Genomic DNA, 24,459 nt, shown 5'->3' with positions numbered 1-24,459 from the left:
ACAGCACTGGTGGGTACCGGTCTGTCACTGCATCGCACTGGGGTACAGCACTGCAGTTGTCAGGTCTGTTACTGTATAACACTGGGGTACAGAACTGGGGGGAGAGCTCTGTCACTGTATAGCACCGCAGTACAGTACTGGTGGGTACAGATCTGTTACTGTATAACACTAGGGTACAGAACGGGTGGGGAGAGGTCTCTCACTGCATAACACTAGGGTACAGTACTGGTGGGGACAGATCTCTCACTGTATAAAACTGGGGTATAGTTCTGGTGGGGATGGGCCTCTCCCTGTATAACACTGGGGTACAGCACTGGTGGGGACCGGTCTATCTCTGTTTAACACTGGGGTACAGTACTGGTCGGGTCATGTCTGTCACTGTATAACACTCGGATACAGTACCGGTGGGGTCAGGTCTGTCACTGTATAGCACTGGGGTACAGTACTGGTGGGGACAGGTCTCTCACTGTATAACACTGGGGTACAGTACTGGTGGGGACAGGTCTGTCATTGTATAACACTGGGGTACATTACTGGTGGGGACAGGTCTGTCACTGTATAAAACTGGGGTACAGTACTGGTGGGGACAGCTCTGTCACTGTATAAAACTGGGGTACAATACTGGTGGGGACAGGTCTGTAACTGTATAAAACTGGGGTACAGTACTGGTGGGGACATGTCTGTCACTTTATAACACTAGGGTACAGTACTGGTGGGGACGGGTCTGTCACTGTATAACATTAGGGTACAGTACTGGTGGGGACAGGTCTGTCACTGTATAACACTGTGGGTACAGTACTGGTGGGGACAGGTCTGTCACTGTATAACATTGTGGTACAGTACTGGTGGGGATTGGTCTGTCACTGTATAACACTGGGGTACAGTACTGGTGGGGACAGGTCTGTCACTGTATAACACTGGGGTACAGCACTGGTGGGGACGGGTCTGTCACTGTAAAACACTGAGTTACAGTACTGGTGGCGACAGGTCTGTCACTGTATAACACTGGGGTACGATACTGGTGGGGACAGATCTATCTCTGTATAACACTCATGTACAGCACTGGTGGGTACCGGTCTGTCACTGCATCGCACTGCGGTACAGCACTGCAGTTGTCAGGTCTGTTACTGTATAACACTGGGGTACAGAACTGGGTGGAGAGCTCTGTCACTGTATAGCACCGCAGTACAGTACTGGTGGGTACAGATCTGTTACTGTATAACACTCGGGTACAGAATGGGTGGGGAGAGGTCTCTCACTGCATAACACTAGGGTACAGTACTGGTGGGGACAGGTCTCTCACTGTATAAAACAGGGGTACAGTTCTGGTGGGGATGGGCCTCTCCCTGTATAACACTGGGGTATAGCACTGGTGGGGACCGGTCTGTCTCTGTTTAACACTGGGGTACAGTACTGGTGGGGACAGGTCTGTCAATGTATAACACTGGGGTACAGTACTGGTGGGGACAGGTCTGTGACTGTATAACACTGGGGTACAGTACTGTTGGGGACAGGTCTGTCACTGTATAACAATGGGGTACAGTACTGGTGGGGACAGGTCTGTCACTGTATAAAACTGGGGTACAGTACTGGTGGGGACAGGTCTGTCACTGTATAATACTGGGGTACAGTACTGGTGGGGACAGGTCTGTCACTGTATAACACTGGGGTACAGTACTGGTGGGGACAGGTCTGTCACTGTATAACACTGGGGTACAGTACTGGTGGGGACACGCCTAGCTCTGTATAACACTCGTGTACAGTGCTGGTGGGTACTGGTCTGTCACTGTATCGCACTGGGGTACAGCACTGCAATTGTCAGGTCTGTTATTGTATAACACTAGTGTACAGAACTGGTGGGGAGAGGTCTCTCACTGTATAACACTGGGTTACATTTCTGGTGGGTACCGGCCTCTCCCTGTATAACACTGGGGTACAGCACTGGTGGAGACCGGTCTGTCTCTGTTTAACACTGGGGTACAGGACTGGTGGGGACAGGTCTGTCACTTTATAACACTGGGATACAGTACTGGTGGGGGCAGGTCCGTTACTGCTAAATACAGAGAGACAATACTGGTAGGGAAAGGTCTGTCTCTATATAACACTGCAGTACAGTACGCGAGGGTTCAGGTCTCTCACTGTATAACACTGGGGTACAGCACTGGTGCAGACGGGTCTGTCACTGTATAACACTGGGCAGCATTACTGGTGGGGACAGGTCTGTTACTGTATAACACTAGGCTGCAATACTTGTGGGGACAGGTCTGTCACTGTATAACACTGGGGCACAGTACTGGTGGGGACAGGTCTGTCACTCTATAAAACTGGGGTATAGTACTGGCGGGGACATGTCTGTCACTGTAAAACACTGAAGTACAGTACTAGTGGGGACAGGACTCTCACTGTACAACACTGGGGTACAGTACTGGTGGGGACATGTCTGTCACTGTATAACACTGGGGTACAGTACTGGTGGGGACAGGTCTGTCACTGTATAACACTGGGGTACAGTACTGGTAGGTAAAGGTCTGTCACTGTATAACACTGTGTTACAGCACTGGTGTGGACAGGTCTGTCACTGTATAACACTGGGGTACAGTACTGGTGGGGACGTGTCTGTCAGTTTATACAACTGGGGTACAGTACTGGTGGGGACAGGTCTGTCACTGTATAACATTGTGGTACAGTACTGGTGGGGACAGGTCTGTCACTGTATAACACTGGGGTACAGTACTGGTGGGGACAGGTCTGTCACTGTATAACACTGGGGTACAGCACTGGTGGGGACGGGTCTGTCACTGTAAAACACTGAGGTACAGTACAGGTGGGGACAGGTCTGTCACTGTATAACACTGGGGTACAGTACTGGTAGGTAAAGGTCTGTCACTGTATAACACTGTTACAGTACTGGTGGGGACAGGTCTGTCACTGTATAACACTGGGGTACAGTACTGGTGGGGACATGTCTGTCAGTTTATACCACTGGGGTACAGTACTGGTGGGGACAGGTCTGTCACTGTATAACATTGTGGTACAGTACTGGTGGGGACAGGTCTGTCACTGTATAACACTGGGGTACAGTTCTGGTGGAAACAGGTCTGTCACTGTATAACACTGGGGTACAGCAATGGTGGGGACGGGTCTGTCACTGTAAAACACTGAGGTACAGTACAGGTGGGGACAGATCTGTCACTGTATAACACTGGGGTACAGTACTGGTGGGGACAGGTCTGTCTCTGTATAACTCTGCAGTACAGTACGCGAGGGTTCAGGTCTCTCACTGTATAACACTGGGGTACAGCACTGGTGCAGACGGGTCTGTCACTGTATAACACTGGGCTGCATTACTGGTGGGGACAGGTCTGTTACTGTATAACACTGGGCTGCAATACTTGTGGGGACAGGTCTGTCACTGTATAACACTGGGGCACAGTACTGGTGGGGACAGGTCTGTCACTCTATAAAACTGGGGTATAGTACTGGCGGGGACATGTCTGTCACTGTAAAACACTGAAGTACAGTACTAGTGGGGACAGGACTCTCACTGTACAACACTGGGGTACAGTACTGGTGGGGACATGTCTGTCACTGTATAACACTGGGGTACAGTACTGGTGGGGACAGGTCTGTCTCTGTATAACACTCGTGTAGAGCACTTGTGAGGACAGGTCTGTCACTGTATAACACTGAGGTACAGAACTGGTGGGGACGGGTCTGTCACTGTATAACACTGAGGTACAGAACTGGTGGGGACAGGTCATTCATTCTATAACATTCGGTATCAGTACTGGTGGGAACAGGTCTATCTCTGTATAACACTCGGATACAGCACTGGAGGTGTCAGGTCAGTCACTGGGGAACAGAAATGGGGGGAGAGCTCTGTCACTGTATAGCACTGCAGTACAGTTCAGGTGGGTACAGATCAGTTACTGTATAACACTAGGGTAGAGTCATTGCAGGGACAGGTATGTCACTGTTAAACACTGGGGTACAGTACTGGTGTGTACAGGTCTGTCACTGTATAACACTGGGGTACAGTACTGGTGGGGACAGGTCTGTCACAGTATAACACTGGGGTACAGTACTGGTGGGGACAAGTCTGTTATTGTATAAAACTGGGGTACAGTACTGGTGTGGACAGGTCTGTCACTGTATAACACTGGGGTACAGTACTGGTGTGGACAGGTCTGTCACTGTATAACACTGGGGTACAGTACTGGTGGGGACAAGTCTGTTATTGTATAAAACTGGGGTACAGTACTGGTGGGGACAGGTCTGTCAGTGTATAACACTGGGGTACAGTACTGGTGGGGACAGGTCTGTCACTGTATAACACTGGGGTACAGTACTGGTGGGGACAGGTCTGTCACTGTATAACACTGGGGTACAGTACTGGTGGGGACAGGTCTGTCACTGTATAACACTGGGGTACAGTACTGGTGGGTACGGGTCTGTCACTGTATAACACTGGGGTACAGTACTTGTGGGGCCAGGTCTGTCACTGGATACCACTGGGGTACTTTACAGGCGGGGACCATCTGTCACTGTATAACACTGGGGTACAGCACTGGTGCAGACGGGTCTTTCACTGTATAACACTGGGGTACAATACTGGTGTGGACAGGTCTGTCACTGTATAACACTGGGGTACAGTACTGGTAGGTAAAGGTCTCTCACTGTATAACACTGGGGTACAGTACTGGTAGGTAAAGGTCTGTCACTGTATAACACTGGAGTACAGTACTGGTAGGTAAAGGTCTCTCACTGTATAACACTGGGGTACAGTACTGGTAGGTAAAGGTCTCTCACTGTATAACACTGGGGTACAGTACTGGTAGGTAAAGGTCTCTCACTGTATAACACTGGGGTACAGTACTGGTAGGTAAAGGTCTGTCACTGTATAACACTGGGGTACAGTACTGGTGGGGACAGGTCTGTCACTGTATAACACTGGGGAACAGCACTGGTGTGGACAGGTCAGTCACTGTATAACACTAGGGTACAGCACTGGTGGGGACAGGTCTGTCTCTGTATAACACTGGGGTACAGTACTGGTGGGGACAGGTCTGTCACTGTATAACACTGGGGTACAGTACTGGTGGGGACAGGTCTGTCACTGTATAACACTGGGGTACAGTACTGGTAGGTAAAGGTCTGTCACTCTATAACACTGGGGTACAGTACTGGTAGGTAAAGGTCTCTCACTGTATAACACTGGGGTACAGTACTGGTGGGGACAGGTCTGTCACTGTATAACACTGTGGTACAGTACTGGTGGGGACAGGCCTGTCACTGTATAACACTGGGGTACAGTACTGGTGGGGACAGGCCTGTCACTGTATAACACTGGGGTACAGTTCTGGGGGGGATGGGCCTCTCCCTGTATAACACTGGGGTACAGCACTGGTGGGGACCGGTCTGTCTCTTTTTAACACTGGGGTACAGTACTGGTGGGGTCATGTCTGTCACTGTATAACACTGGGGTACAGTAATGGTGGGGACAGGTCTGTCACTGTATAACACTGGGGTACAGTACTGGTGGGGACAGGTCTGTTACTGCTAAATACAGGGAGACAATACTGGTAGGGAAAGGTCTGTCTCTATGTATCACTGCAGTACAGTACGTGAGGGTTCAGGCCTCTCACTGTATAACACTGGGGTACAGCACTGGTGCAGACGGGTCTGTCACTGTATAACACTGGGCTGCAATACTGGTGGGGACAGGTCTGTCACTGTATAACACTGGGGTACAGTACTGGTGGGGACAGGTCTGTCACTTTATAACACTGGGGTATAGTACTGGCGGGGACATGTCTGTCACTGTAAAACACTGAAGTACAGTACTTGTGGGGACAGGACTGTCACTGTACAACACTGGGGTACAGTACTGGTGGGGACAGGTCTGTCACTGTATAACACTGGGGTACAGTACTGGTGGGGACAGGTCTGTCACTGTATAACACTGGGGTACAGTACTGGTGGGGACAGATCTGTCACTGTATAACACTGGGGTACAGTACTGGTGGGGACAGGTCTGTCACTGTATAACACTGGGGTACAGTACTGGTGGGGACAGGTCTGTCGCTGTATAACACTGGGGTACTGTACTGGTGGGGACAGGTCTGTCGCTGTATAACACTGGGGTACAGTACTGGTGGGGACAGGTCTGTCACTGTATAACACTGGGGTACAGTACTGGTGGGGACAGATCTGTCACTGTATAACACTGGGGTACAGTACTGGTGGGGACAGGTCTGTCACTGTATCGCACTGGGGTACAGTACTGGTGGGGATGGGTCTGTTGCTGTATAACAGGAAATACAGTGAGGTAGAGTCACTCGAGAGAAGTTGCCTGTCCGCATGACAATCAGATGCCACAACACATCTTCCTCTGACATCATCCAGTGTCACAACACAGCCTCGCAGTCCCGGCTTCCTGAACGATGGATCTCCTGACCGGAAACTGCCCTCCAACAATCCTCTTCTAGGACTGAAGTGAGGACCTCACAAAATCCACCTGAGCGGCCAGGCTGGACCTCCGGCCTCCAGAAGCCTGCCCTTTAGGCCCCAGAGTAGAGCGGCCCACAGCCGCTCCCAGCACCGGCAGGTCAAACAACAACACCGAACACCCCCCCCCCCCACAACCCTCACCCCCCGTCACCGAGACGCGGGTTCCAGCTTCACCCCACCACCCCCCCCAACCAACCCCGCCAGACACCGTTCCCCCCACAATCTCCTTCCCGTGCCCCCCACCCCCCCACCCCAGCCCTGGGCAATGTACTCACTGGGGCAGATGAAGGCCTCCTTGGTGATGATGCTCTTGTTGCAGGCGTAGCACAAGGTGTTGCCCGAGACCGTGATGGAGTTGAAGTGATGGCCATTGCTGATCCTCGTCTCCCTCTCCTTGGCTTCCTTCTCTTTCTCTTTCAGCTTCTCCCTCTCCTTGTTCTGCGGACGGGAACGAGGGCGAGAGTCAGCAACGTCCGAACGCGCCCCGGGGGTCGAGGTGTCGGCCTTTGCTGTTTCCCCCCTCCCACCACCTCCCCCCCACCTCCCAGCACCCCCCACCTCAACCCCTTCCCCACCCGCCCCCTCGCTCCCCACCCACCCCCCCCGGACCCCTCCTCCCTTCCATCCTCTCTGCTTGGCCTTAGCGTCGACTTATTGGGCACCGCCTGCCTCCTCCTGCACACCCCACGCCCCACCTACCCAGGGCCCGCTTCCGTGTCCGCAACTCCAGCGCTCCTCACTGTCCCCCTCTATCCGAAACTCTCCCATCGCCTGTGAGAGGGTCAGGCGGAGCAGCTTATAAGACTTGACTCAGACCCCCATCGGCTGTAACCGGGCTCATCTCTGGTTCCCCCGGGCCTCAGGAAGGATATATCGGCCCTCGGGGAGGGAGTGGGGTCAGCGCAGATTCACCAGGACGACCCCGGGGCTGAAAGGGTTAAATCCCGAGGGCATGTCACACACAGACTCGGCTTGTATTCCCTCGAGTGTGGAAGATTAAGGGGGGATTGAATCGAGGGGGGTTTAAGATGATTAAAGGATTCGATGGGGGTCGATGGAGAGAAACTGTTTCCTCTGGTGGGGGGGCAGAAGCTTAAAATTGGAGCCAGGCCCGTTCAGGAGTGATGTCAGGAAGCACTTCACACACACACACACACACACACACACACACACACAGACACACACACACACACACACACACACACACACACACAGACACACACACACACACAGAGACACACACAGACACACACACAGACACACAGACACAAACACACACACACACACACACACACAGACACACACACTCACACACACACACTCACACACACAGACACACAGACACACACACACTCACACACACACACTCACTCACACACACACACACACACACAGACACACAGAGACACACACACACACACCGACACACACACACACACACAGAAACAGAGACACACACACTCACACACAGACACAGAGACACACACACACAGACACACACACTCACACACAGATACACACACACACACACACACACACACACTCACACACACACACACACACACACACACATAGACACAGACACACACACACACACTCACACACACACACACACACAGACACAGAGACACACACATCTCACACACACACACACACACACAGACACAGTGACACACACACTCACACACACACACACACACACACACACACACAGACATACACACTCACACACAGGGGAGCGGGAATCTGGAACTCTTCCCCCCCCGCCAATAAAATCATCAAGGGTGGGAGGGGGTCAATTGGAAATTTCCAAATGGAGGTGGATAGATTTTTGTTGGGTTAGGGCATTAAGGATTACGGAACCAAGGTGGGTAGATGGAGTTGAGATAAAGATTGGCCGCAATATGATTAAGTGTAGGAACAGGCTCGAGGGACTGAATGGCCTCATCCTGTTCCTGTGTAACAGGCTCGAGAGGGGCTGAATGGCCTCCTGTTCTCCTGAGGAACAGGCTCGAGAGGGGCTGAATGGCCTCCTCCTGTTCCTGGGTAACAGACTTGAGAAGGGCTGAATGGCCACCTCCTGTTCCTAAGTAACAGGCTCGATAGGGGCTGAATGGTCTCCTGTTCTGAGCTCCTCAGTTTCCTATGGTGCTGCACTCTACATATTTCTCAAACACACTGAGTCCAGTATTTCTCCCCTCACTGTTTTGGTGGAGTTCTTAATCCTTTAAAAATAGCCCACCCCATGCCTTTTACTGCAGTGCCAGCGTGTCTCGGTTGACAACTCTCTCGTCTCTGCATCAGAAAATCACGGGTTAAAGTTCCCCACTCCAGAATCTTAACCCCGTAATCCAGGCCGATACTCCCAGTGCCAGTACTGAGGGAGTGCCGCACTGTCGGAGGGTTAGTACTGAGGGAGTGCTGCACTGTCGGAGGGTCAGTACTGAGGGAGTGCCGCACTGTCGGAGGGTCAGTACTGAGGGAGTGCCGCACTGTCGGAGGGTCAGTACTGAGGGAGTGCCGCACTGTCGGAGGGTCAGTGCTGAGGGAGTGCCGCACAGTCGGGGGTGCCGTCTTTCAGGATGAGACGTTAAACCGAGACCCCTGTCTGCCCTCTCGGGACAATGTCAAAGACCCTGTGGTCGCTGCTGGAAGCGGTGAAGTTCTCCCCAGTGTCCTGGGGCCAATATTCATCCCCCGATTCCCATCGCTCCACCATTGGCAGCCGTGCCTTCAGCTGCCTGGGGCCCTGAGCTCTGGAATCCCCTCCCTAAACCTCTCCACCTCCCCCCCCCATCTCTCTCTCTCTCTCTCCCTCTCAAGACGCTCCTTAAAACCGACCTCTTTGACCGAGCTTTGGCTGTCCTGTCTCCGGCTGTGGCGCGGGGTCAGATTCCGCCGGGTAACGCTCCTGTCAGCCATGCTGGGGCCTTCTGCCAAGCCAAAGGGCAGTTTTACCCACGCCCGCTGTGCTTGTAAACGTGGCTCTGCGCGGGGCCCGCGCTCCAGCGCCCGCACGGGACACGGCTGGAGGAATCGGCCGCCGGCGACAGTGGCAGCCTAGGCTGGCGCGGGCGGAAGGCCTGGTCGAAGGCGTGAAGAGAATGCCGCCTGCTTGCGGGGTTAACTGTGGGGGCCGTCCCACTCACAAAGCTCTCTCTCTCTCTCTCTCTCTCTCTGGCACGCCGGGGGAGGAGGGGAGGGGAGGGGATGGAGGAGGAGGAAGAGGGGGTGGTTGGTGTTGTGAAATCCCTGGCAGCTGGTTTCTTTTCGATTCGAGCCGCCCAGCCTTGTCATGAAATCAGGAAGTGACCAAACCCTTCCTGTTTCAATAACACCGGCAGGCTTCGGCCTAGAAGGTGGGGGGGGGGGGGTGGCGGGGAAACGGGTGGTGGGGTTGTGAGGGGAGGGGGGAGGGGTGATGGGTGGGGTGGGAGGGGGGTGGCGGTGGGTGAGGTGGAAAACCTTCCAGAACAATCTCTCAACCTGTTCCGAGTAGGCCGGGGAGAGGGCCGCAGTCCTCACTCGGAGACGTGAATGGGTTGGGTGGGGTGGCGGGGGGTGGGGCGCGGTGGCCGCTAGAGGGAGGGAGAGTTGGGGTTTGAATATTGGGGTCAATCTCCTTTCTGCCCAGCAGCGCTACCCCCGCCCCCAACAACCACCCCCCACCAAACAAACACCGTGTGCCGAATCCCAGACGTTTCTTTCTCCGCACGTTTCGCAGCCTTTTCTCTCTAGGCCCGGCCGCCATACGTCAACACAGGCCCGGCCCGGAGCCTGGGCCTCGCCTGACCTCTGCGCCCGGGCCTCAGCCCCCGCGCTGGGTTGAGGTCGAGCGACAGGCCCGTTGCTCAGTTTGGGCGGGGTTCCGGGGGTCGGGGGGGTCGGGGGGGATCGGGGGGGGTCAGGGTGCAGGAATCGAGCGGAAATTTCGCCTCAGGGCACCAAAATCGGAGCATCTCTCTCGATCCCTCGGAAAACTGCGAGCGGCGAGTGGGTTTTTCCGAGGGATGGAGAGATGGTCAGAATCGGGGAAGGGAACCAGAGGCGGAGAGATAAGGAGAGTTTGTTTTTATTTACACAGCGAGTTGTTGTGATCTGGAAGGCGCTGCCTGAAAGGGCGGTGGAAGCAGATTCAATAGGAACTTTCAAAAGGAGGGGGGGGGAATCGGATAAATAGTGGAAGGGGAAACATTTGCTGGGATATGGGGGGTGGGGAAAGGGCTGGGGAGACTAACTGGACAGATCTTTCAAAGAGCCGGCATAAAGAGGATAGGCCGAAGGGCCCCCTCCTGTGCTGTCCGATTCTCTCTTGCATTGAAAGTTCCACGAACAAACTTGCACACAGGGCCGGAACTGTTGATTTTCTCAATTTGACGACCAGGATTCAATCTTGGCCGCTCAAGCTAACCAACGTTTAGCAGAGGCCCGGGTGGGGGGTGGGGGGGGGAAGGATTGAAACTCCCGGCAACAACTACCTCCATGTTCCAGAGGCACTTCAAGAAGTGCAGTAAAGACTCTTACTGATACTGGAAGGAGAGGTTACAAACAATCGGGAAGGATCGAACAGGCCGGGGCTCTTTTCTCTGGGAAAGAGAAGGCCGAGGGGGGTGACCTGATCGAGGTCTTTAAAATCCTGAAAGGGGTTCGATAGGGTCGACGTAGAGAAGATGTTTCCACTTGTCGGGGAGACCAGAACGAGGATGGGGGGGTGGGCCTTTGATATCAGACAGTCCCTGATAAATCCGATGGGGAATTCAGGAGAAACGGCTTTACCCAGAGGGTGGGGGGCAAAGGCAGGAGGGGGAGAGAGTGATACGGGAGGGGAAGGGATGGGAATGGTTGTGGGTGGGGGGAACGAGGTGGGGTTAGAGAGGCGGATGGAGAGAGTGAAGGTGGGAGAGGCTCACCCAAGACTCACCCTGACCTTCAGCGCAAGTAGCCTGAGAGAGTTCCCTCACTTCGGAGACCAGGGGTGAAAGGTTGGAGACACTGCCGGTAGATCGGGGGTTAAAAGTCAGGGACATTGACTGCAGATCAAGGGTGAAAGGTTGGGGACATTCATTGGAGACCAGGGCTGAAAGGTCAGGGACATTCACTGGAGTCCAGGGGTGAAAGGTCAGGGACATTCACTGGAATCCAGGGGTAAAAGGTTGAGGACATTCACTGGAGTCCAGGATGAAAGGTTGAGGACATTCACTGGAGTCCAGGGGTGAAAGGTCAGGGGCATTCACTGGAGTCCAGGGGTGAAAGGTTGGGGACATTCATTGGAGTCCAGGGTGAAAGGTTGAGGACATTCACTGGAATCCAGGGGTGAAAGGTTGAGGACATTCACTGGAATCCAGGGGTGAAAGGTTGAGGACATTCACTGGAGTCCAGGGTGAAAGGTTGAGGGCATTCACTGGAGTCCAGGGGTGAAAGGTCGGGGACATTCACTGGTGTCCAGGGGTGAAAGGTTGAGGACATTTACTGGAGTCCAGGGTGAAAGGTCGGGGACATTCACTGGAGTCCGGAGGTGAAAGGTCGAGGACATTCACTGGAGTCCAGGGGTGAAATGTTGAGGACATTCACTGGAGTCCAGGGTGAAAGGTTGAGGACATTCACTGGAGTCCAGGGGTGAAAAGTCGGGGACATTCACTGGAATTCAGGGGTGAAAGGTTGAGGACATTCACTGGAATCCAGGGTGAAAGGTTGAGGGCATTCACTGGAGTCCAGGGTGAAAGGTTGAGGGCATTCACTGTAGTCCAGGGGTGAAAGGTCGGGGACATTCACTGGAGTCCAGGGGTGAAAGGTTGGGGGCATTCACTGGAGTCCAGGGGTGAAAGATCAGGGGCAAGATCTTTTGAAGAGGGGTGAAATTTTTGGGATAGGTACCATCGATGGGGTGGGGGTGGGGCGTGGGGGGGAGGTGAAAGGTCAGGAACGTGAGCTGTACACCAGAGGTCAGGGACATGTGAATATTTGCGGAGCCATTTGCAATATTGAAGCTCCTTCGATTCAGTCCAGACGATTGGGGGGGGGTGGGTGTAATCCGGAGTTGGGGGGGGTGGGTGTAATCTGGAGTTGGGGGATGGTGGGGGGTCAGTGAGTGGGGGGAATGGGGGAAGGGGTGAGGGTGGTAGTTAAGAAGCTGACTAACATCCCTGCTCACTAGCGCCCCCAACCCCATCCGAGAGGAGACGACGGGCGGGTGAGATAACGCAACTCGGGACAGGTGGCGTGGGGGCCACAGTCCACTCGCTGGCTGGCCGTACTTGGTTTGGTGGGCAGGGGTGACCTTCCAGAGGCAAGCAGGGGGCAGGGTAAAGCACAGAAAGGCTCACGCCAGCGTTGCGAGCGGCTATTTGACGGGGAGGTGAGGTGTGAGAGGCTGTGCTCTGTGGGGCCGGACTCTGGAAGAATGAGAGAGCACATTTAGAGACAATAGTGGGAAGTCAGCAGCAGCAGCAGGAACTTTCCAAAGGTTCAGGGAGTGGCTGCGAATTCAGCACTAACAATGCAGAAGCAATAACAATAAAGTGTATTTACACTAGAGACAGGAGGCGGCCCATTCAACCCCTCCCCCCCCCCACCCTGCTCCAGCCTGCTACACAGGAACAGGAGGAGGCCATTCAGCCCTCCTCGAGCCTGTTACACAGGAACAGGAGGAGGCCATTCAGCTCCTCTTGAGCCTGTTACATAGGAATAGTGGGGGCCATTCAGCCCCTCGAGCCTGTTACACAGGAACAGGAGGAGGCCATTCAGCCCCTCTTGAGCCTCTTACACAGGAACAGAAGGAGGCCATTCAGCCCCTTGAGCCTGCTCAGTTTGATAATGGTTGATCTTTATCTGAACTCCATCTACCCAACCTGGTTCCGTATTCCTTAACCAAACAAAAATCTATCCACCTCTGTTGGAAAATTTCCAGTTGACCCCCTCCCAACTTCAACAGCTTCACTGGGGGGAGAGAGTTCCAGATTCCCGCTCCGCTGTGTGTGTGTGTGTGTGTGTGTGTGTCTGTGTGTGTGTGAGAGAGTGTGTGTGTCTGTGTCTGTGTGTGTGTGTGTCTGTGTGTCTGTGTGTGTGTGTGTGTCTGTGTGTGTCTGTGTGTGTCTCTGTGTGTGTGTCTGTGTGGTGTGTGTCTGTGTGTGTGTGTCTGTGTGTGTGTGTGTGTAGGGGTGTGTGTGTCTGTGTGTGTGTGTGTCTGTGTGTGTGTGTGTGTCTGTGTGTGTGTGTGTGTGTGTGTGTGTGTGTGAGTGTGTGTGTGTGTCTGTGTCTGTGTGTGTGTGTGTTTGTGTGTGTCTCTGTGTGTGTGTGTGTGTGTGTGTGTGTGTGTGTGAGAGTGTGTGTGTGTGTGTCTGTGTGTGTGTGTGTGTGTCTGTGTGTGTGTGTGTGTGTGTGTGTGTGTGTGTCTGTGTGTGTGTGTGTGTGTGTTTGTGTGTGTCTCTGTGTGTGTGTGTCTGTGTGTGTGTGTGTTTGTGTGTGTGTGTGTTTGTGTGTGTGTCTGTGTGTGTGTGTCTGTGTGTGTGTGTGTGTGTGTGTGTATGTGTGTGTGTGTTTGTGTATGTGTGTGTGTGTGTGTGTGTGTGTCTGTGTGTCTGTGTGTGTCTGTGTGTGTCTGTGTGTGTCTGTGTGTGTGTGTGTGTGTCTGTGTGTGTGTGTGTGTGTGTGTGTGTGTGTGTCTGTGTGTGTGTCTGTGTGTGTGTGTGAAGTGCTTCCTGACATCACCCCTGAACGGGCCTGGCTCCAATTTGAAGCTTCTGCCCCCCCCCCAACTCCTTGTTCTGAACTCCCCACCCCCACCAGAGGAAACAGTTTCTCTCTATCGACCCCATCGAATCCTTTAATCATCTTAAACCCCTCGATTCGATCCCCCCTTAATCTTCCACACTCGAGGGGTCACAAGCCGAGTCTGTGTGTGACCTACCCTCGGAGTTTAACCCTTTCTGCCCCGGGGTCGTTCTGGGGGAGCAGTTTTAGAAGCAGTGGGGAGTATCGAGAGGGTGGGAGTGGGGGATATATCAATGCAGGCAGCCCCAGAGGTCTGACAAGGTCAGTGAACAGACTATAGTGGGCGCTATTCTGGCGGCTGCAATTGAATGGTGGCTGGAGGAGGCAGACTGTTATCATTATAAATGTGATGTGCTGTGTGGTGGTGCAGTGTGCACAGGAGGTGAAGGTCTCTCTCAAAAGATCCGTCTTAAAGAGAATAATGAGGGAGATCCACTGTACAGGGTCTCGGTGAAACGACATGCAAGAGAACTGTGTACAATCCATAAGCAGCAGTTCAGAGAAACTTCACTCGGCTGATCCCTGCGGTGACGAGGTTTCTTACAGGGAAAGATTGAACAGCCCCTACACCCCTCCCTATCTCTGTAACCTGCTCCAGCCCCTACGCCCCTCCCAGACTCTGAACGAGAGGTGATCTTATTGGAATATATCAGACCCTGACAGGACTTGACAGGGTGGATGCTGAGAGGGTGTTTCCCCTTGTGGTAGAGACGAGAATTCGGGGGGCACAGTTTAAACATGAGACGTCTCCCATTCAACACGGGGATGAGGGGAATTTTTTCTCTCTCAGGGGATTGTGAGTCTGCGGAGCTATCTTCCCCGGAGAGCATTGGGGCCTGGGCCTGTGAATATTTTTCAGCCAGGGGGAGGTGGATTCTTGACCAACAAGAGAGCCAAAGGTTATCGGGGGGTGGGCGGGAATGTGGAGTGGGTGCTTCAGTCAGATTGGCCAAAGTCTTATTGAATGATGGAGCAGGCCCGAGGGGCTGAATAACCTCCTCCTGCTCCCAATTCTTATCTTTGTATTGATCATAGAAACAGAGGAAACCGGAGCAGGAGTAGGCCATTCAGCCCTTCGAGGCCTGCTGCACCATTCAGTAAGATCATAGCTGATCCTCTATCTCAATGCCGTACTCCCGCTCTCTCCCCATACCCCTTGACACCTTTAGAGTTTAGAAATCTATCGACTTCCTTCTTAAATATATTCAGTAACTTGGCCCCCACAGCCTCTGTGGAAGAGAATTCCACAGCTTCACCACCCTCTGAGTGAAGAAGTTTCTCCTCATCTCAGTCCTAAATGGTCCACCCCGTACCCTGAGACTGTGACCCCTTGTTCTAGAACCCCCCAGCCAGAGGAAACATCATCCCTGCGTCCAGTCTGTCCATCCCTGTCAGAATTTTATATGTTTCAATCAGATCCCCTCTCATTCTTCTAAACTCCAGTGAACACAGGCCTAGTCAGCCCAATCTCTCCTCATACGACAATCCTGCCATCCCAGGAATCAGTCTGGTGAACCTTTGCTGCTCTCCCTTTATGGCGAGTATATCCTTTCTTAGGTAAGGAGACCAAAACTGCACACACTACTCCAGATGTGGTCTCACCAAAACCCTGTCCAGCTGCAGTAAGACATCCTCGCTCCTGTACTCAAGTCCTCTCACAATGAAGGCCAACATACCATTTGCCTCCTAAACTGCTTGCTGCACCTGCATGTTTGCTTTCAGTGATTGGTGTACAAATGAATGTTTCATTGACAGCCCCCGCTCAGAGATACACAGATAGGAGCCCGTCAGGGTTACTAGAGCCACATACCTGGATATTCCCATGGTGGCTCTCGGTGATCTCAATACCTCCATGACACTCCCTGTCCCACAGCCTGACTGATACTGATATTAACATCTCAGTCACTCACCCACAAGCTCACGCTGAGGAGCAAACAGATCAGTCACTCAAATTTCCAATTCTGTCTGGGGAAACCCCTCCCTCCCTGCCTCTGACAGAGGGTGCAGATGTAAAAGGGGGTCAGTACACCAAACTATAACACACTGATATACCCCACAGCCCTCACTGTAACACACTGATATACCCCACACCCCTCACTGTAACACTCTGATATACCCCACACCCCTCACTGTAACACTCTGATATATCCCACAAACATCAGTGTAACACTCTGATATAACCCACACCCCTCACTGTAACCCTCTGATATACCCCACACCCCTCACTGTAACACAATGATATACCCACACCCCTCACTGTAACACTCTGATATAACCCACACCCCTCATTGTAACACTCTGATATATCCCACAAACATCAGTGTAACACTCTGATATAACCCACACCCCTCACTGTAACACTCTGATATACCCCACACCCCTCACTGTAACACAATGATATACCCACACCCCTCACTGTAACACTCTGATATAACCCACACCCCTCATTGTAACACAATGATATACCCACACCCCTCACTGTAACACTCTGATATATCCCACAAACATCAATGTAACACTCTGATATAACCCACACCCCTCACTGTAACACCCTGATATACCCCACACCCCTCATGGTAACACTCTGATAAACCCCTCACCCCTCACTGTAACACTCTGATATATCCCACACCCCTCACTGTAACACTCTGATATACCCCACACCCCTCACTGTAACACTCTGATACACCCCTCACCCCTCACTGTAACACTCTGATATATCCCACACCCCTCACTGTAACACTCTGATATACACCACACACCTCAGTGTAACACTCTGATATACCCCACAGCCCTCACTGTAACACTCTGATATATCTCACACCCCTCACTGTAACACTCTGATATATCCCACACCCCTCACTGTAACACTCTGATATACCCCACACCCCTCACTGTAACACAATGATATATCCAATACCCCTCACTGTAACACTCTGATATACACCACACCCCTCACTGTAACACTCTGATATACCCCACACCCCTCACTGTAACACAATGATATATCCAATAGCCCTCACTGTAACACTCTGATATATCCAATACCCCTCACTGTAACACTCTGATATACCCCACACCCCTCACTGTAACACAATGATATATCCAATAGCCCTCACTGTAACACTCTGATATACACCACACCCCTCACTGTAACACAATGATATACCCACACCCCTCATTGTAACACTTTGATATACCCCACACCCCTCACTGTAACACTCTGATATACCCCACACCCCTCACTGTAACACAATGATATATCCAATACCCCTCACTGTAACACTCTGATATACACCACACCCTTCACTGTAACACAATGATATACCCACACCCCTCACTGTAACACACTGATATATCCCACAAACATCACTGTAACACTCTGATATAACCCACACCCCTCACTGTAACACTCTGATATATCCCACACCCCTCACTGTAACACAATGATATACCCCACACCCCTCACTGTAACACCCTGATATATCCCACACCACTCATTGTAACACTCTGATATACCCCACACCCCTCACTGTAACACTCTGATACACCCCTCGCCCCTCACTGTAACACTGATATATCCCACACCCCTCACTGTAACACTCTGATATATCCCACACACCTCACTGTAACACTCTGATATACCCAACACCCCTCACTGTAACACTCTGATATACCCCACACCCCTCACTGTAACACCATGATATATCTCACACCCCTCACTGTAATACTCTGATATACACCACACCCCTCATTGTAACACTTTGATATACCACACACCCCTCACTGTAACACTCTGATATACCCCACGCCCCTCACTGTAACACTCTGATATATCCCACACCCCTCATTGTAACACACTGATATATCTCACACCCCTCACTGTAATACTCTGATATACCCCACGCCCCTCACTGTAACACACTGATATATCCCACACCCCTCACTGTAACACTCTGATATATCCCACACCCCTCACTGTAACACTCTGATATATCCCACACCCCTCACTGTAACACTGATATACCCCACACCCCTCACTGTAACACACTGATATATCTCACACCCCTCACTGTAACACTCTGATATATCCCACACCCCTCACTGTAACACTCTTATATATCCCACACCCCTCACTGTAACACTGATATACCCCACACCCCTCACTGTAACACTCTGATATACCCCACACCCCTCACTGTAACACACTGATATATCCCACACCCCTCACTGTAACACTCTGATATACCCCACTCCCCTCACTGTAACACTATGATATATCCCACACCCCTCACTGTAACACCCTGATATATTCCACACCCCTCACTGTAACACTCTGATATATCCCACAACCCTCACTGTAACACTATGATATACCCCACACCCCTCACTGTAACACTCTGATATACCCCACACACCTCACTGTAACACTATGATATACCCCACACCCCTCACTGTAACACTATGATATATCCCACACCCCTCACTGTAACACTATGATATACCCCACACCCCTCACTGTAACACTCTGCTATATCCCACACCCCTCACTGTAACACTCTGATATATTCCACACCCCTCACTGTAACACTCTGATTGACCCTACTCCCTTGTTAATGGATGTTCCTCCTGTCCCTCTGTGACTGTCTTATTCGGGGTAGCCTTAATCTTATTGATTTCTCTGTGGGAGTGGCCCTGATCCTGGCTGTCTGACCAGTGAGCCTTCACTCCACTCCTTGCCCTGTCTGCTGGCCTGAGCAGCTGCCCTCTTAACTCACTGAGCTGCCTCGATCGGCTCATTCTGGCCAGTCACAGCCAGCCTGTGGAGGGGTTTCCTTCCCAAAGGTACACTATGTGAAGCAGGAAGTGCCTCCTCACTGATACGCTACTTCACCCCCTCATCCCCCTGTCTCACTTCCTGGAGCTGTTGGCTCAGGAAGGGACCCGGGAACAGAGTTAGAGGGAGAGAGTGAGGCTGACGGAGAGACCGGGAGAGAAGGCGAGACAGTGTCTCACACACACTAACGCAGTGACTCACACTCACACATGCACTCACATCCACAAACTCTTCTAACAGGCACACATACATACACACACAGATACAGACATACTCACAGGTACAGACACTCACACACAGATACAGACAGACTCACAGGTACAGACACTCACACACAGATACAGACATACTCAAACACAGATACAGACAGACTCACAGGTACAGACACTCACACACAGATACAGACATACTCAAACACAGATACAGACAGACTCACAGGTACAGACATACTCACACACAGCTGCACACATGGATATAGACATATAAAGACATTCACACACACGCTTTCACATATACAAACACAGACCCGCAGATATTCACACACAAACACGCACACAGATACTGACATGCTCACAACTGCATAGATATATATATATATATATAGACATATACAGACACTCACAGAGATGATATCACATATACAAACACTGACCCACAGATACACGCACACGCACATCGCATTGTGGAACACCGTCTCTGAAATCTGTTCTAGCACACGGAGAAGGGAATGCTGTGTGGTTGAGTCAGAGCCCACATCCTGCCATTGTGTCAGGAAGTTCACTGTGGCTGACCCATACTGGAATCCAGTGTGTATCACACATACCCAGCCTATGAGGGGGATCAGAGCCTTGTCAGTGAGCTGTTGCAAGACAGCTCGCTTTCTACCTGATTCGCAGAGTCATGGGTAGCACACACTGGCTCCGAACACTCTCCCAGCTGATGCAGACTAACTCATTCCTGAGTCACCCTCAGCCGAGCTCTGCTTCACCTTCTAAAGAGGCTGCCAGACCTGCTGAGGCTATCCAACACTTTCTGTTTTTGTTTCAGGTTTCCAGCATCCGCAGTATTTTACATTCATCTCAGGTTAACCCCTCGCAGCCACCAGCTCCCCTGCAGACACTGGCTCTCAGGTCAGTACGAGATGACAGATTTACAAGAAAGCATTCTCCCATGTGTGAGATTCAGTGCTGTTTTTTCAGGGTAATGATCACTCACTGTGTAACTATACAGAGTTACTGTTTATTCAGGGTAAGGATCACTCACAGTGTAACTATACAGAGTTACTGTTTATTCAGGGTAAGGACCACTCATAGTGTAACGGTACAGAGTCACTGTTCATTCAGGGAAAGGGTCACTCACTGTGTAACTGTACAGAGTCACTGTTTTTTCAGGGTAAGGATCACTCACTGTGTAACTGTGCAGAGTCAATGTTTATTCAGGGTAAGGATCACTCACTGTGTAACTGTACAGAGTCACTGTTTATTCAGGGTAAGGATTACTCACAGTGTAACGGGACAGAGTCACTGTTCATTCAGGGAAAGGATCACTCACTCTGTAACTGTACAGAGTCACCGTTTATTCAGCAGAGTCAGTATCCCTCACTGTGTAACTGTACAGAGTCACTGTTCATTCAGGGTAAGGATCACTCACTGTGTAACTGTACAGAGTCACTGTTTATTCAGGGTAAGGATCACTCACTGTGTAACTCTACAGAGTCACTCTTTATTCAGGGTAAGGATCACTCACTGTGTAACTATACAGAGTCACTGTTTATTCAGGGAAAGGATCATTCACTTTGTAACTGTACAGAATCACTCTTTATTCAGGGTAAGGATCACTCACTGTGTAACTGTACAGAGACTGTTTATTCAGGGTAAGGATCATTCACTGTGTAACTGTACAGAGTCACTGTTTATTCAGCACGGAATGGGTCACTCACTGTGTAACTGTACAGAGTCACTGTTTATTCAGCAGGTTATGTATCATTCACTGTGTAACTGTACAGAGTCACTGTTTATTCAGCAGGGTATGTATCATTCACTGTGTAACTGTACAGAGTCACTGTTTATTCAGGGTAAGGATCACTCATGTGTAACTGTACAGAGTCACTGCTTATTCAGGGTAAGTATCACCCGCTGTGTAACTGTACAGAGTCACTGTTCGTTCAGCAGGATGACGATCACTCACTGTGTAACTGTACAGACTCACTGTTTATTCAGGGTCAGGATCACTCACGTGTAACTGTACAGAGTCACTGTTTATTCAGGGTGAGGATCACTCACTGGTTAACTGTACAGGGTCACTCTTTATTCAGGATAACGGTCACTCAGTGTGTTACTGTACAGAGTCACTGTTTATTCAGGGTAAGTATCACTCACTGTGTAACTGTACAGAATCACAGTTCATTCAGGGTGATGATCATTCACTGTGTAACTGTACAAAATCACTATTTATTAGGGGAAGGATCACTCACTGTGTAACTGTACAGAGTCACTGTTTATTCAGGGTAAGGATCACTCACTGTGTAACTGTACAGAGTCACTGTTTATTCAGCAGGGTACGGATCACGCACTGTGTAACTGTACAGAGTCGCTGATTATTCAGGGACAGGATCACTCATGTGTTACTGTACAGAGTCACTGCTTATTCAGGGTAAGTATCACCCGCTGTGTAACGGTACAGAGTCACTGTTCGTTCAGCAGGATAACAACGATTACTCACTGTGTAACTGCACAGAGTCACTGTTAATTCAGGGTCAGGATCACTCACTGTGTAACTGTACAGAGTCACTATTTATTCTGGCTAATGATCACTTACTGTGTAACTGAACAGAGTCACTGTTTATTCAGGGTAAGCATCACTCACTGTGTAACTGTACAGGGTCACTCTTTATTCAGGATAACGGTCACTCAGTGTGTTACTGTACAGAGTCACTGTTTATTCAGGGTGAGGATCACTCACGATGTAACTGTACAGAGTCACTGTTTATTCAGGGTGAGGATCACTCACTGTGTAACTGTACAGAGTCACTATTTATTCTGGGTAATGATCACTCACTGTGTAACTGAACAGAGTCACTGTTTATTCAGGGTAAGCATCACTCACTGTGTAATTGTACATAGTCACTGTTTATTCAGGGTAAGGATCACTCACTGTGTAACTGTACAGAGTCACTGTTTATTCAGGGTAAGGATCACTCACTGTGTAACTGTACAGAGTCACTGTTTATTCCGGGTAAGGATCACTCATTGTGTAACGGTTCAGAGTCACTGTTTATTCAGCAGGGTAAGGATCACTCACTGTGTAACTGTACAGAGTCACTGTTTTTTCAGGGTAAGGATCACTCACTGTGTAATTGTACAGAGTCACTGATTATTCTGGATAAGGATCACCCAGTGTGTAACTGTACAGAGTCACTGTTTATTCAGGGTAAGGATCACTCACTGTGTAACTGTACAGAGTCACTGTTTATTCAGCAGGGTAAGGATCACTCACTGTGTAACTATACAGAGTCACTGTTTATTCAGGGAAAGGATCATTCACTTTGTAACTGTACAGAATCACTCTTTATTCAGGGTAAGGATCACTCACTGTGTAACTGTACAGAGACACTGTTTATTCAGCAGGGTATGTATCATTCACTGTGTAACTGTACAGAGTCACTGTTTATTCAGGGTAAGGATCACTCACTGTGTAACTGTACAGAGTCACTGTTTATTTAGGGACAGGGTCACTCATGTGTAACTGTACAGAGTCACTGCTTATTCAGGGTAAGTATCACCCGCTGTGTAACTGTACAGAGTCACTGTTCGTTCAGCAGGATGACGATTACTCACTGTGTAACTGTACAGAGTCACTGTTTATTCAGGGTCAGGATCACTCACGTGTAACTGTACAGAGTCACTGTTTATTCAGGGTGAGGATCACTCACTGGTTAACTGTACAGGGTTCACTCTTTATTCAGGATAACGGTCACTCAGTGTATTACTGTACAGAGTCACTGTTTATTCAGGGTAAGGATCACTCACTGTGTAACTGTACAGAATCACAGTTTATTCAGGGTGATGATCATTCACTGTGTAACTGTACAAAATCACTATTTATTAGGGGAAGGATCACTCACTGTGTAACTGTACAGAGTCACTGTTTATTCAGGGTAAGGATCACTCACTGTGTAACTGTACAGAGTCACTGTTTATTCAGGGTAAGGATCACTCACTGTGTAACTGTACAGAGTCACTGTTTATTCAGCAGGGTACGGATCACTCACTGTGTAACTGTACAGAGTCACTGTTTATTCAGCAGGGTAAGGATCACTCACTGTGTAACTGTACAGAGTCACTGTTTATTCAGGTTAAGGATCACTCACTGTGTAACTGTACAGAGTCACTGTTTATTCAGGGTAAGGATCACTCACTGTGTACCTGTACAGAGTCACTGTTTATTCCGGTTAAGGATCACTCACTGTGTAACTGTACAGAGTCACTGTTTATTCAGGGTAAGGATCACTCACTGTGTACCTGTACAGAGTCAGTCTTTATTCAGCACGGTATGGGTCACTCACGGTGTAACTGTACAGACTCACTGTTCATTCAGGGAGAGGATCACTGATGTGTAACTGTACAGAGTCACTGCTTATTCAGGGTAAGGATCACTCACTGTGTAACTGTACAGAGTCACTGTTTATTCAGGGTAATGATCAATCACTGTGTAACTGTACAGAGTCGCTGATTATTCAGGGACAGGATCACTCATGTGTTACTGTACAGAGTCACTGCTTATTCAGGGTAAGTATCACCCGCTGTGTAACGGTACAGAGTCACTGTTCGTTCAGCAGGATAACAACGATCACTCACTGTGTAACTGCACAGAGTCACTGTTAATTCAGGGTCAGGATCACTCACTGTGTAACTGTACAGAGTCACTATTTATTCAGGGTAAGGATCACTCACTGTGTAACTGTACAGAGTCACTATTTATTCTGGGTAATGATCACTTACTGTGTAACTGAACAGATTCACTGTTTATTCAGGGTAAGCATCACTCACTGTGTAACTGTACAGGGTCACTCTTCATTCAGGATAACGGTCACTCAGTGTGTTACTGTACAGAGTCACTGTTTATTCAGGGTGAGGATCACTCACCATGTAACTGTACAGAGTCACTGTTTATTCAGGGTGAGGATCACTCACTGTGTAACTGTACAGAGTCACTATTTATTCTGGGTAATGATCACTCACTGTGTAACTGAACAGAGTCACTGTTTATTCAGGGTAAGCATCACTCACTGTGTAATTGTACATAGTCACTGTTTATTCAGGGTAAGGATCACTCACTGTGTA

The 24,459-nt window shown here is 50.4% G+C and overlaps 1 protein-coding gene across 3 annotated transcripts in view; it reads right to left on the bottom strand.

Annotated features, from left to right (window-relative positions):
* LOC121274429 (rho guanine nucleotide exchange factor 2-like) overlaps positions 1 to 19,821 on the bottom strand; it is a 120,754-nt gene extending 100,933 nt beyond the window's left edge. Inside the window, exons 1-2 of one of the 3 annotated variants that reach the window (XM_041181759.1) lie at positions 19,770 to 19,821; positions 6,786 to 6,948 (exon numbers count right to left, since the gene is read on the bottom strand). In XM_041181759.1, coding sequence (XP_041037693.1) covers positions 6,786 to 6,948; positions 19,770 to 19,793 — 187 coding nt within the window. In that variant the 5' untranslated portion in view covers positions 19,794 to 19,821. Of the gene's footprint in view, positions 1 to 6,785; positions 6,949 to 9,351; positions 9,565 to 16,090; positions 16,193 to 19,769 lie in introns of those variants that run through there. The other 2 variants (XM_041181758.1, XM_041181760.1) reach the window with 2 other exon arrangements.
* Between the last annotated feature and the right edge of the window lie 4,638 nt (positions 19,822 to 24,459).

Source organism: Carcharodon carcharias (genome assembly GCF_017639515.1).
Source record: "Carcharodon carcharias isolate sCarCar2 chromosome 36 unlocalized genomic scaffold, sCarCar2.pri SUPER_36_unloc_2, whole genome shotgun sequence".
Taxonomy (NCBI): Eukaryota; Metazoa; Chordata; class Chondrichthyes; order Lamniformes; family Lamnidae; genus Carcharodon; species Carcharodon carcharias.
This window is presented reverse-complemented; position numbering and strand designations above follow the sequence as displayed.